This window comes from Xyrauchen texanus, chromosome 3, assembly GCF_025860055.1.
Source record: "Xyrauchen texanus isolate HMW12.3.18 chromosome 3, RBS_HiC_50CHRs, whole genome shotgun sequence".
NCBI lineage: Eukaryota > Metazoa > Chordata > Actinopteri > Cypriniformes > Catostomidae > Xyrauchen > Xyrauchen texanus.
The window spans coordinates 3,484,521-3,499,656 of NC_068278.1; the positions used below are offsets into that span (position 1 = coordinate 3,484,521).

General features: G+C 38.0%; 1 protein-coding gene across 1 annotated transcript in view; it reads left to right on the plus strand.

Moving 5' to 3' along the window:
• Positions 1-1,192: 1,192 nt before the first annotated feature.
• LOC127621372 (protein PRRC2B-like) overlaps positions 1,193-15,136 on the plus strand; it is a 40,079-nt gene continuing 26,135 nt past the window's right edge. The window contains exons 1-11 of the mRNA XM_052094937.1: positions 1,193-1,339; positions 3,252-3,430; positions 6,598-6,775; positions 11,083-11,185; positions 11,275-11,338; positions 11,496-11,639; positions 11,721-12,010; positions 12,299-12,423; positions 12,495-12,658; positions 12,750-12,837; positions 14,057-14,207. Coding sequence (XP_051950897.1) covers positions 3,316-3,430; positions 6,598-6,775; positions 11,083-11,185; positions 11,275-11,338; positions 11,496-11,639; positions 11,721-12,010; positions 12,299-12,423; positions 12,495-12,658; positions 12,750-12,837; positions 14,057-14,207 — 1,422 coding nt within the window. The 5' untranslated portion in view covers positions 1,193-1,339; positions 3,252-3,315. The remainder of the gene's footprint in view (positions 1,340-3,251; positions 3,431-6,597; positions 6,776-11,082; positions 11,186-11,274; positions 11,339-11,495; positions 11,640-11,720; positions 12,011-12,298; positions 12,424-12,494; positions 12,659-12,749; positions 12,838-14,056; positions 14,208-15,136) is intronic.

Sequence of the window (15,136 nt, forward strand, 5' to 3'; positions counted from 1 at the left end):
CAGTCTCTATCCTCTATCTGTCTGTCTATCTTTCTATCTACTGTATCTATCTATCATCTGCCTGTCTGTCTATCTACTGTATCTATCTATCATCTGCCTGTCTGTCTATCTATCTATCTACTGTATCTATCTATCATCTGCCTGTCTGTCTATCTACTGTATCTATCTATCATCTGCCTGTCTGTCTGTCTGTCTATCTATCTATCTACTGTATCTATCTATCATCTTTCTGCCTGTCTATCTATCTATCATCTGTCTGACTATCTATCTATAATCTATCTATCATCTGCCTGTCTGTCTGTCTGTCTAAATATCTATCTACTGTATCTATCTATCTTCTTTCTGCCTGTCTATCTATCTATCATCTTTCTGCCTGTCTATCTATCTATCATCTGTCTGTCTGTCTATCTATCTATCTATCTACTTTCTGCCTGTCTATCTATCTATCATCTTTCTGCCTGTCTATCTATCTATCATCTGTCTGTCTGTCTGTCTATCTATCATCTGTCTGTCTGTCTATCTATCTATCATCTGTCTCTCTGTCTGTCTGTCCATCTATCTATCTATTATCTGTCTGTCTATTTATCATCTGTCTGTCTATCTACCAATCATCTGTCTGTCTGTCTGTCTATCTATCTATATATCATCTGTCTGTCTATCTATCTATCATCTGTCTGTCTATCTATCTATCATCTGTCTGTCTGTCTGTCTATCTATCATCTGTCTGTCTGTCTATCTATCATCTGTCTCTGTCTGTCTGTCCATCTATCTATCTATCTTCTTTCTGCCTGTCTGTCTATCTATCATCTTTCTGCCTGTCTGTCTATCTATCTATCATCTGTCTGTCTATCTATCTATCATCTGTCTGTCTGTCTGTCTATCTATCATCTGTCTGTCTGTCTATCTATCTATCATCTGTCTCTCTGTCTGTCTGTCCATCTATCTATCTATTATCTGTCTGTCTATTTATCATCTGTCTGTCTATCTATCTATATATCATCTGTCTGTCTGTCTGTCTATCTATCTATATATCATCTGTCTGTCTGTCTATCTATCTATCTATCTATCTATCATCTCTCTGTCTGTCTGTCTGTCTGTCTGTCAACTGTGTCGTGGTGCAGTTCTTAAAGTATCCTGCAGGTGATGCTGAAGCAGTGACATCATATCCGCTCTGGTAGGCAGCAGCTGCGTTCATTCTCAGGCCGGAAACTGTTAATAAGCGGACAGAGAATAACAGAAAAAAGTGGCCGCAGAATCTTCATCCATCCTCCCGAGATTCTCTATCCGGTGGAAATATATCGATATAAGTGATCAGAATCGACAGCTACACGTTCATTCGGTGAGTTATTGGCGCGCTCTGTGCCGATATTTGTGCGTTTTGTGCCGGTTTGTCGCAGGATGCCTCAGTGTTTGTGTCGCTTTGTTCTGAGCAGCAGCCATATTTAATCACTTCACACCCCAACAAATCCCCACAAAACCCACATAAACGTATTAATTACTCACCATTCTAACACGTACGAATCAAACACGAGCTCTGCTGTGTGTTGTGTTCGTGTTTAAAGTTGATTTATGAGATATGGAAGATTTAAACATCTGAATAGGTTCACGGCTAATGGCGGTAGCATTGCTAAAACACTGAGAAATATCGGTGAAAATCTCTCAGATTGTTCATATTGCCATCATTTGTCAGTGTTCACACATGTATCAATGTTACTTAGTGTCTGTCAGTGTTGATGTAACGTATGTTAAACGAGCTGTTCGTTAAATAATGAGGTTTTGATCGCGTCTGTTTACATCTGATGCTAACTGATACACAGTGTTTTTCTGATCTGAATGTTTAACTTACACAACACTGGCAGTATTTCTCTTTTATGACCCTCAGTTTCACTGATCCTGTCTTTATTTCTCATGAGAGCAGATGTTGTGTTTCCTATAAATGTGATATTCCGACACTTATAAAGTCCTGATGTTCATGTTGACACGTTCAGCATCAGTGATGTACACCTGTGCTTTACTGATCAAAACTCATCTTTATACTGTATTTAATGTACTGAGTGAACTGTGAAAATATACAGCTTTGCGTTTTCAGTGTTCATCAAATATCAACCTAAAATTATTTCTTTAAAGGAATATTAATGGTTCAATAGAACAATTTGGTGGGGGTTGGTAACCAGTTTTACTCAATCGACAGCATTTGTTGATTAGAACAGCAGATTTCAGATGGCATTTACAATAGAGGTGAAGGGGCCAGAATGTAAATATTAAAATATGCAGTGTTTCAAAAGTACAGGATGTAAGCTGTATACATGTTAACATGATTTAGTGTGAAAATCGCTTCCAAAACTTATCTGTGTCAAATTGTATCCAGTATTGCAGCTTTGTTGCCATGGTGATGCAGCACCAGTAGACCCTGTAAGTGATTTTATAACAATCAATTCATGTTAACTCGTATAATGTTTACATCTTGTGCTTATACTTTTGAAACTGTGGGTATCTTAAAGTTTATGGATTTGGCCCCATTCACTTCCATTGTAAATGTCTCACTGTAACTTGATTTTTGCTTTCGGGACAGTCACCTAAAAATGCTAATTCTGTCATTTATGCTTGTTGTTCCAAACTTAATGACTTTATTCTGTTTAACACAAAAAAGGAGATGTTTAGCAGAATAATCTTGCAGCTCTTTTCCATACAACTAAAGTGTGCAGTGAAAAAGGTAATGAAAGTGCACAAAATGATGGCAGAGTTTGTAGTTTTGGGTCAATATTTACTTTTGATGATTCCAACCCCTAAATTCACAATTTCACATCCAGTCCAGGATTCAGTATTCAAACTGTGACAGGTGTAATGTGCCTGCAGAGTATGTTTAGTGTCTGTATTGTTCAGACTCCAGTGTTGTGTAAACGGCTGCTTTTAGCCCTGAGAAAGCCCAAAGGAGACACGATGAAGCCCCGGAAGTGACAGTGGGAACGCTACTGGTCCTGGCATGCACTAGTTTGCCCTCATTTTGCCCGATAGTGGAAACGCGGGTAACGATATGTGCTGTGTGTAGATCTGTCGCATCTAGGTCTCCGCTTCACTTTCTCAGTCATCATTATTCTATTAGAGATTGTGTTTTTTAACATCTTTGCAGACATCAAGAAGACCTTCTTTCCACTTGTGCTTTGAAGGAAAGATAACATCCTAGTTGCATAAAAAAAAAAACTAATGTAAGATATATAAAGCCTCATGACAGTAATTTTTTGTGTCCACAGAAACAGACGGTACTGAAGAAGAGGTGCAAAGAAAAATTTCCATACTCGATGACATTACATCGCAATGTCCGATCGTTTGGGGCAAATAACCAAGTCCAAGGATGGGAAAAGCAAGTATTCCTCACTCAGCCTATTTGACAAGTACAAAGGAAAGTCAATAGAAACTCAGAAAACCACAGGTGAGACTGAAGGCTCGGGTATGCTTTGCTGTTGAGTGCTCAGCCTTTCAAAGTGTCTTCTTTTGACTGCGATTAAACATGAACGTGTTCGACGCATATGCACTACAACTGCTTTGTGGTTGTCTTTTAATACAGTCAATGTGGGCAGGTTCACGTGCTGATTAGAGGTCGACCGATATTGTTTTTTTCAGGCCGATGGCGATCTTTTGAAATCCGGGTCGGCCGATTTATTTGGCCGATATGTGCTTGTTTTTAACCTCTTATTTGAACCTTTTATTTGAAAGATAAAATGTAACAAATAATTACTTAAGATAGACAACATTTCTCAACAAATACATTTATTGAACACTTGACCAATCTGCACTTGTACACTTAAAATTAAAAATGTATAATGTAAAAACATATTGTATAAATAATGTATAACAAATATATTAAATAAACAAAGCAGGTGTTACTGAACTGCTCCGAGACACGAAGGTTGAGATCCAAATGCAGCTTTAATTAAGGGGCAATCCAGACACGTAATCCAATATTCAGAGCATCCAAGAGAAGCACAGGCATAACTAGGGATGGGTATCATTAAGGTTTTAATGGTATTACTATCTTACCGATACTGCTTATCGATCCGGTACTTTAACGGTATTCTTAACGGTTCTTTTTGTTATATATATATATATATATATATTTATTTATTTGAGGAAGGTCTAACATTACTGTTCAGGTGTGGTCTAAAAAGAAATCTAATAAAGTAATCAATTGTAAAATAACACTGCATAGTTTATCATAGATAGATATGCTTATTAATGCATAAGTTATTCATTCAAGAGCTGTAAGTGATTTTCTCTTTGCCTTTTGTTGTTTGATTGGCAGTAATGGCTCAATCGTCACATGTTTAATAGACAGCTTCCCCTTTAAGACCGAGTTCAGATCTAATAGGCTCCTTATGCAGCATATTTTCTCCCCAACTATTTCCATAACTACGTCCATTTAAGACATAAACGAAAGTGAATCTCCAAGCCTGTCGTTTTGACACATTTTTGTGTATAGTTGATCGTTTAGACGCATGAAACCCAAAGTAGCCTATACTTTGCTCGTCTCTTTGCGGTGTGTTTTGGAGCGCGCACTGCCTTGGGAACGGTAGCCTATCTCTTGCGCTCTTTTTATTATTAAACGCGTCCCACAATTTAGCAACAGTACCATTTTACAACAATCACCGATCGTGCTGATTCTGACGTTAAGTTTGAGTTTTAGGGAGAAATGTCAGTGCACCGCTGTGAAGGGAAGGAAGTTGTGCTAGACAGAATGCGGCTTATGTATTCTTTGTATAATCTTTGGAAGGAGAAATCTAAAATAAAATCAGACTAATAATCACAGATCTAAACCAGGCTATGTTTGAATGTTTAGTTCTGTCACTCATTTAGCAGGGCTGTGTTGTGCTCGCTGTGGCACCACGTGAGCGAGTTCTCTCTCTCTCTCTCTCTGACTGCGAATAGCTAAATTGCATCACAGACAAATGGTTTCATATTATTATACATAGAAATGGCTGGCGAGATAAAATAACTTTCTCTTTATAGCAATAAAGAATGTATTTTCTTAATTTCTCCAGTACCGACAGCAGAACCGATAACGTCCGAGCTTACCAAAGCCAGTCCTTCAATAGCCTATACTGCGTTGGTATATTTTTATTACTTATTTCTCTGCATTGAGTGACAACCCTCTCAAATATAAGACACAAACAGAACAAATAAAAGTCTCAGATTCACTGTCTGTAATTGCAAAATTCTTGCTTCCTTATTGTGACATGATAGGAACCCGTCTGCTGTGATAATGCAACTTCAACTACGCTATCAATATCCAAAGTAGCCGAACGTCGTGTCAACTATCGCGTTTGTCACGTTTTTTTCTTGAAGTTGGCAGTAACATATCAAAAGTTTTTAATTAAATCTAAAGAAGTTATACAAATTTAACCCTTACTGTTTTCTCCAAGGAACTTAGCTCCTTCCTTAGGCACTGGATGAGGTCTGCTCACTCTGCTGGAAAATGACTCTAGGGGCAGCCTGCATCAAACACATGTTCCACAACAACACTAGGCTGCCCACAGATGCGCCTGCCTAATAATCGGCTTGATTATGCGTGGATATTGGCCGATGCCGATTATGTGAAAAATGCAAAAAATCGGCCGATTAATTGGCCGGCCGATTAATCGGTCGACCTCTAGTGTTGATGACACTCAGATGAGAACTGTCCGCGTTGGGGATGTGCGAGACTAGTCGACTAAATGGTTCTGATGCTGCTAGTCGACACTGGAGTTACTAGTTGGTTAATATTTCCCCTGTTAAACTGATCATCGGTTTTGCACATTTACGTTTGACTATATATTTTTGCAGAGGCTGCGATTTAAATTATTAATGTCATATTAATGTTACATATTTTAAATAGAATTAATAATACAAATATTATTTAAAAAAGAGGATATCTGGAGCAGATACAGCGTTTCATTTCACCTCTTTCGTGGTGTGCGCAGGAAAATTTCCTCTCGCTAGACAAGCAAACTAGTAATGAAATCACTTTGGTGGTGCGGGAATCGGCTTTCCAAATGTTTGAAAGTCCCTATGGATGTTTTCACATTTGAGTCTTTAAATCTGTGCATGCTTGTATGTTATTTTTCTGCTGTGCAGACTTTTTCAAGCACGGGATAGCTGCCTTAGGCGAGTCAAATCCTGGCTTTAACCGGACCATGTCGACATGTTATTTTTGCTCATTCAAAAAATTATGCTTCTAAGTAGCCTAGAAAATGCACATCCCTAGTCCTCATATTGAGAATCTGTACCACACACACGGAGAGTCCGCACAAATTGTACTGATGACTAAATATGCGTCACGCATACTCCAATCAGGAACACGGAAAACTGAAGTATGCTTTGGCCTTAAAATCCAATGCTGTTTTCCTTTAAACTTCAACAATCATAGGTGTGACCCACGCTAGTTTCACATACACCTCTTGTTAAGACTACACTACACGTTGGTGACCCCAAGTGTCCTTGACTCGTGTGCCGTGTAAATGATCGTAATGTGTCAAGTTTGGGTGAACAGTTCCTTTAACTCTTTCCCTATATAAAAATATCGTCACTGTCTTTACTGCAGCTCTCTGTGTTTTGTCCCTGCAGTTGTTGCTCGACATGGCTTACAGAGTCTTGGCAAAGTGGCCACTGCCCGACGCATGCCCCCTCCCGCTCACCTGCCGAGCCTGAAATCTGAGAATAAAGGAAACGATCCCAACGTCATTATCGTGCCCAAAGACGGTACAGGATGGGCAAACAAGCAGGATCAACCCGATCAAAAGAGGTACTGTGCCATAAGTGTCATGAAAATTTTCAAAAAATTGTAATGGGCCTAAATAGGGGTGAGTAAATATATAGACTTTCTGATGCATCACGATATTGATTCTTAAATCCCACGTTCAATCTTTCACTCTGTGCAGCCCACATATACAATAAAAGGAATTCACCAGAATTTGCAACCAAATTTTGCACTATGCAGTTAAAAATGTCTATGATTGGCCACTGGCTGGTAAAGGTTGAGATTTCATTCACCAGTAATTGTGTAGAACAGTTGTGGTGGAGTATTCAGCAGTGAGATGCTTTTACTGTATGCTGAGAATAAAAGTTGTTCAGACTAAAAATGTGTGTTTCTCCAAAGACGAGCTCCACAATTTACTTGCCACTAAATGTCTCTTTGCAAACTACTCACCTTTTCTTGAAGCCAATTTGCCTAAATAACCCTGAATCAGTTCATAGAGTGAATCATAAAATGTCATTTTAAAAACCTTATAAGATTTACCTTTTTAATATATTTTAAATTGTTTGGTAAAATTTTCCTTATTAAAATCACTTGAAAGGGTTACTTGAAGCTAAAACTCTACATTTCTAAATACAACAAAAAAGCTTTAAATTCAACAAACAAATAAACTAAAAATATATATCTAGAACACCTGCGATGACTTTCTAACATTCTTCACGTCATGAGTTTGTATCCCTGTTTAAAATGTTTTCTGTTCTCTACAGTCAGTTAATGACTAAAAACGGCTAAAAAGAAACATTGAATTCTAATCATGAATAGCACAGATGAGAAGGCAGTTTGAGGCTCTTTCTTTAACTTGCCCTCATTTGCAGACTCTGTTTACAGAAATGCCAGTTAAATTCTTAAAGAGACAGTATTGTTTGCACATATTCTTGTAAACAGTATTATGTAACATAATATTATAAAGGCAATATAATATATTTATTGATGGAATACATGGATTCCATCAATAAATATATTATAAAAAAGCTAAAATGTTTAAAAAAAAAATCCCCTTGCTGTTGGTTAGAATGGATTGTAAAGGGGGTTGTTACACTCTGCGATCTGTTTAAGAGTGGTGTGTTGAGATCTTTTGAGAATTTGGTTCATCATTTTGGTATTCCCAGATCTCAGTTTTATAGGCATTTACAGCTGCTCCACCTGTTCTGTACGGTTTTTGGGAGTAGCACACACCCCCCTAAATTGGCAGAAGCTTTGGGAGAGGTGAGTACTGCTTTTGGAAAAGGTCATGAGGCATCAGTGTATTACTCCCTGATAATTCAGAGTCTGGGGGACAGAACTTCTCTCAAGAGATTATGGGAGAAATATCTGCATCTAGAGATGCAAGGGTGCGCCTTATGTAATTCAAGATTTTGCATTGATTTTATTGGACCCACTCTAGATTTTATAGACTTAGTCTTAAAGAAACACCCACCTGCTGGTGTTGCCAATCAGAATTTGGAGACACAACTCATTCCTTTTGGGGGGGGGCTGTTAAGATTAAAAACATTTGGATGAAGGTACAGAGCTATTTGTTTGATGTTCTGGGAACTCAAATTTTACTTTGCCCCAGACTTTGTATTTTGGGCAATGGTGCGGTCATGAGGGGAAAAAAGTATAAAAAATTGGGTTTTGACAGGCATTATGATTGGCAGACAAGTAATTTTAAGGGGCTTGAAGTCCAATGTAATGCCATCATTTGCGGAGTGGTGTGCAGAGATTGGAAGGGTGGCTGCGTTTGAAGGGGTATATAGAGGTTTGGGAAAATTGGACTTGTTTATGGGAAAATGGGAGATATTTGGTATTTTTGGAGGGCTCTCAGGGGGGGACCATGGAGAGAGAGATGTTGAGGTTGTGTGTGTGTGATTAGTATATTTTATTTACTTAATTATTTAATATTTAAAAGTGGTAATAGAGGGGGTTAAGTAGGGTTGGTGGGAAAAATCGATTCTTAGATGCATCACGATGCGGACTTGTATGATTCTGAATCGATTCACAAACGTCAAGCATCGATTTTATGAATGTTTCTTGCTAACGTAATGTTGACTGAAAGCAAAAGACTGATCTCGTAAGTGTGTGCAACTACAGCACCCGGACAGTCTTTTATTTCACAGATAGCTCAGCAGGAAATTTGACCGGCACCCTCGGGATTAAAAGCAAGTGTATGGAAGCACTTTGGATTCTATGAAGATGAAGGGGAACGTGAGTTGGACAAGAGCCACACTGTATGCAAGTTGTGTCAAACTAAAATAAAATATTTTGGAAACACGACACATGAAAACCCATATTACACGTTCCCACCCAGAGGAAGAAAATAAACTGTCGGTTGTATCTGCGAACCAGACGGCAATCGAGCAAGCGATGTCAAAGATTCCACCCAGCTCCGAAAAGGCTAAGAGAATTACAAATTCGATTGCAATATTGCCAAGGATTTGCGTCCTTACTCGGTTGTTGAAAACCAGGGCTTTCAGGGTATGATGCGCACGTTGGAGCCGAGATACAACATCCCATCTCGTAACTACTACACTGACACAGCGAGACCAAAATCTATGTGATTGAGTCGCTAAAGAAAGCAACAAGGATGGCGCTAACCTGTGATGCATGGACATCCATTGCCACAGAATCGTATGTGACGGTAACTGCACATTTTATCACGGATGAGTGGCAGATAGTGTCTCGTGCTCCAAACAAGAGCCGAACAAGAAAACAATTCTGTATTGAAAAAGATGCATCAAGATGCGTCGATAATCGTTTTATCATCGAATCGCAGCTGTCTGAATCGTAATCGAATCGTGTGTTGTCTAGAGATTCCCACCGCTAGGGTTAAGTATCGATTCTGTTTGTATATGTTCTTGCTTTTATGTGTTAATGTAGGAATCAATAAAAAATGTTAATCTGAAAAAAGATAAAATGTGACAAATGATAAAACTAAATATAATAAGTAAAATCAATATTTTCTTAATGCACCTAGTTAAAAAGTCCCGTTTAACAGCATTAGCTGGGAGATCATTTAGTTCATGTGTAAGCAAAATGGACATTATAACTGAAATATACCCATATGCATGACTTTCATTGAATAATGTGTCTTTATATCCTTTCTGTTCTTTATAGTCAGATAAAAAGTTCAAAGAAATATACATTTTAATCACATGCAGCATGTATGCACTAAAGCAACTGAGAGATTCGCATTGATGTTTTCTGAACCCGAACACTGTGAAGCATTTGATTAACTCTTAAAGTGACTGTAACCTTTTTAGCATTTCTTATACAAATGAATGTAAACTCAATGTTATTACTTGTAAATTGTACACATTATTTCATATATATCATTATTATATATACAATTTCATGATATAATGTTAATTAGTATAATGTAGGGTTTTTTTTAGTATTTCTACAGTTAACATTTTGATTATAATACTTATGACAAACACATTTTTCAAATATAAATATAGACTTTCACATTCTTTTTTCAGGACAGGTTCTGTTCAGTTCTTGTTCTGCACATGATCAGTCTGAATGTAGCCCACTATTTTTAAAAGCTTATTTGTTTGTGATCTTATAGAGAAAGTTATACGAGCAACTCTTATTTAAACTAGAAGCAATTATATTGTGTATTAAATAACTTTATTTTGATGAGAGATTATATTTTCAGCATTTTTTTCTTCAGAAAACAATTTTCTGTAAAATGTGATTTGTGTTATTATACTAAATTGAGATTATATGAAATTGAGCCTTATCCCATGATTCGGTTCGATGTACAAATTTCCTATCCCTAAATCTAGCAAATGTTTTTATATTCTCAATTATTTGTTACTTTTTGCTATTCTGTATTATTACCTTGGCATTAATTGAAGTGGTGCGTCAAATACAGAGGGAGTGACAGTAAAGTTAGCATCTTCTGTCATGATTTTATTTATTTTTTTGCTCTTGAAGTAAAAATGCCAAATAGGGTTATTCTCATGAAATACTGATTTAATTCAGGACACACTTTAAAAAAAATTAAAAAGTTAATAATTGTATTTTCTTTTGAAACATGAAGAGGGGTCTGAAATGACTGGAAACACTATTAGCAAGAAGTAATTGAGCATTTACCACAATTTCTGTCAGATGTCCGCAACACACAACACCTGTCAAAAATATGAAAATCTGTTTGTAGTTGTACCTCATGTAAAAACGTGCGTTTGCTTTGTCCTCTCTATCTGCAGCTCTCTTTCTCTTCATTGTCACGGTCATGACAGTGTGTGCTGCAATAGAGGTTTCATGTGATTGGTTGATTGGATGATTAGTGATGTTGTTTCTTTCCTCATCAGTTCCGTTGCATCATCAGCACAGCTGCAGGAGTCGCAGCCGCCGCTGGCTTTACAGAAATCTGTGTCCAATCTTCAGAAACCCACGCCAATAACCAACCACGAGGTACAAACAACACTCACATTATATTCATATGAGTTCAAGAGAATGTAGAGACATGAGTGAGAGTCATGTGTGTCTGATGTCCTCTTTAGAGCACAAGCACAGGTGGACCAAAGCAATGGGCTCAACTCAATGGAAAGGCAGTCGATCCAGATGGTAAGAATGTTTTGTGTTTATCGCTCACTGGTTATGGCTCATGTAGTCTTCAGTGCCAGTAGAAATGAATTCAGTGGATCACAGGCTTGAATAATCTTTTTGACTTCTGGAATGTATGGTTTAAGTCTGATTGTGAAGTGTTGTTGACGTGTAACAGGTTTAAAGGTCTCAAGCCGACTGCAGCCGTTCTCTCACGAGGAGTTTCCGACGCTGAAAGCAGCAGGAGAACAGGACAAGGCTGGCAAGGAAAGAAGCATCTTCGATCCGTCGTATGGGCCCGGACCAAGCCTCCGCCCGCAGAGTGAGTGCAGCCCTTCTTGCCTCATTCATGTGTGTAAGTTATACTGCTGTGGTGTTAATGTTGTTTTTCTGTGATTTTCAGATGTGTCGAGCTGGAGGGAGGGAGGTGGGAGGAACCTGCAGCCATCGGCTCTGTCTGCTGTTCTCTCAGATACAGAAAACAAGAGCAGCAGCACCTCAGCCGAAGCAGCTCCCCTTCCTCCTCCTCCTCCTCTCCCCTCCTCCTCCTCCTCTACTGCAGCAGCTCCACTGCTGTGTGAAGTGAAGGAGCCGACACCGCGACCTGCTCAGCCTGTGCGCCGGCCCACTCCATCAGCCCTGCAGTACCAGCATCACAAAACCACCACCTACCATGACATGCTGCCGGCCTTTGTGAGTCTCTGCTGCTCTGCACTTTATTTCAGCTGAAAACTTTTCTACATACTGAAGGGATTAGATTCATCTAGTGCCCGTCATAGCAGTGACCATATTACTATCAGCCACTGTTAGCCTTTATGTATCAGAATAGTAGGGCTGATATCGGAAGCTTGTAAAATTCTGGATTGTGTGAATATATATATATATATATATGATTCTTTGTTGTAGTGTGAAATCTGTGCATCACTAATGATGTGGTTAAACCCTTTTTAAAATGACTTCTTAATCGTTGATGTTTGGCAGATGTGCCCTAAAGACACTCGTGAAGCTCCAGGCTCCTCAGATCACGGCCCCGCCACTGTTGCCCCTGTGCGCTTCGATTCCAGGTTCACTTATAGACCAGCCATCCCTGCACCAGAGCCGGTCAAGTAAGAGTTCATTCATCACTAAGCTAATCCATCATCAACCGTTTCTATAGAATGATTTATTTTGTTTGTAGTGGTGATTTAAAGAGAGAAAACCGCATCCCTCGAATCCCCCCACGCCCCTCCTCTCGTCCGATCCGCCGGCCAGGAGATAGAGCGCCCCGTGCTGCCATAATCAACCCTGATGACCTGAAAGACCTGGATGAACTGGACAACGACTGTGAAGACGGCTGGGCAGGTGAGTGCTCGCTCTAACAACAGTTGAGGTGATTGGTTCTCAGAATCGATTGTGAAATGTGTTCAGTGGATGATGGTCTGCTGTTCTTCAGGACTTCATGAGGAAGTGGATTACAGTGAGAAGCTGAAGTTCAGCGATGATGAGGAAGATCACTCCATATGTGTGAAGAATAAGATCTGGTGAGTCTTTATGTAGCGTTTCCAGAATTCTGAATGCTTCACAAATGAATTCATTACAACAACACTTTTGTGAATGGAAAATACTCATTTTCATGAACCGTGCTGTCATGGTACAAACATTTCGGTAGTCTGTACCAATACTAGTTAAGTGCATGATATCAATACCAATTTTCATGCCACAGAAAAGGTCATATGAACCCATGCTTTGTCTCATCACACTTCTTTGATTCTGACGAGGGCTGGCGATTATATTGAATATTTACAATATTCTTTTTCTTTTCATTTGGCCATTGAGTTTCATAAAGAGCGCATCAGAAGAATTTCACGATCCTTCAGGGCTGCACAGTTAATCAAAATAACATCAAAATGGCAATATGTGATTATTAAACTGCAAACGGCTGCGATTAATGACTGATAAATATGGTTCGTGTACACTTCAGAATAAACGGCTGACGTGCTGATCTTTGTGCACACATGGAGCTTCAGAGCAGTTCACATGCATTATGAAAATAGTACTACAAGTCCAAACATAGTAACCGCTGCAAGTTATTATTCAAATCTACAAACGCAACTTATAATAAGAAAAAAGAGGACAGTGTTTCACCAGATGTGGAATGCACAGTGCTGTCAGTGTCAAAATAAAAGCCCAATTTGAAGGTGAAGTAGGACATAAATATATTACTTTTGTATAAAAGAAAATCGAATCCTCAAAATAATAATGTAGTATTATAATATTAAACTTGATTGTGTCCCACAGTAATAATTTAGTAGTGTGATAAATTCAATGAGTGGAGTAGTTTTTGCACACACATTTTTGGTATAAATAATGCTTTTTATGAAGCTAATATGTATAATAGTATATGGAATATAAATATAAATGTGCATATCAATGAAAATGATTAAATGTAGTTCTCCTTGTGGTAAACATGACTTTTAAATAAATTTTTATTCAGTGCCTTTCAAAATATTAAATCTACTTGGCTACAATGGCTGTATGGATGAAATGATGGTTCCTGTCATTTAAAAAAAACACCAGCCATTTTTGAGCTAATACATAATTATCGAGATGGCAGAAGATATTGAGATGACAGTTTTGAATCCCTAATTCAGACCACAAACTCACAACCCTGGTAAAATGTTATTTCTTTTTATTGTGGCACTGTAGATTCAGCAGCGGTGCAGAAGTGTTCTTTATACATGTTGTATTTGTGTGTTTCAGGGATGACTGGGACAATCATCAGGATCATCATTCATCTCAGAGCTCAGGAGAAGGTCCGTACCTGCAGGACACTGAGGACACATTCACACGTCAGCCAGAACCATTGCTCTCCAGAAAGCCCAATGGACCCGTCGTCTCTATTGAATCTCAGGTGACTAGCTTTGAACATGTTTAATAGAAATGGTGTTTCTATAAATGGAAAAACAAATTCTCACCTCTTTCTCTACATGTAACACGAAAGAAGATTAGCAAAATGTTCCATACAATGAAAAAATACAGTAGCTTTGTATGTGACACAGACTAGAGGTCGAACGATATCAGTTTTCTCTTCACACGATGCAATTTGCTAGCGCTTGGACTTCTGAATTCACGCACACAAGAACACTTTTATATTGCATGGATGACACATGTTCGCAAGCTTTTCTCCATTCTGACTAAATTAACTTCTGTCCAAGCTTCCTTATTTTATGACGTAGTTATGTTAAAAAAAAAAAAACAATGTAAGCGCATGGTAAAATATAAACATTTGAATTATAAATTTTATATTCATGAGACGGCACATTATTATATAATACAATATGTTCATCTGAGGGCACATATAATGCAGAATATACAATGTCATTCTAAAATTACTTTAAAAAAAGATATGAGTTTATTTCTATCCCTTTTACACTCTCGCTTTCTTGTACATATATTTAATATGACAATAAAATAAAATATTGTCAGTAGTGATCAACCATACAGACGCTATTTGTCTTTGTAAGACAGTGTTTTATGTTACTGATTTAATATTTTAATTAATATTTTAATTTCAGATGGCATAGGCTTTGAAGTAGGTGCCAGTGTGAGGGAAATTTATAAAGTATTGCCATTGAAAGTAGAGATGTACTGATATTGAAATCGGGTCAGATACCACATTCATTTACTCGTGCTTGTAAAAATGCTCCGATACTTAAAAACTGAATACGACCTGACATACGAATGTCATTACATAAACAATTGGTGCACAAATTCTAGTCACATTATGTCCTAGTCAGATTGTTTAATTGCAAAAGCTGTTTAATGAAAAAGTTTAATGAG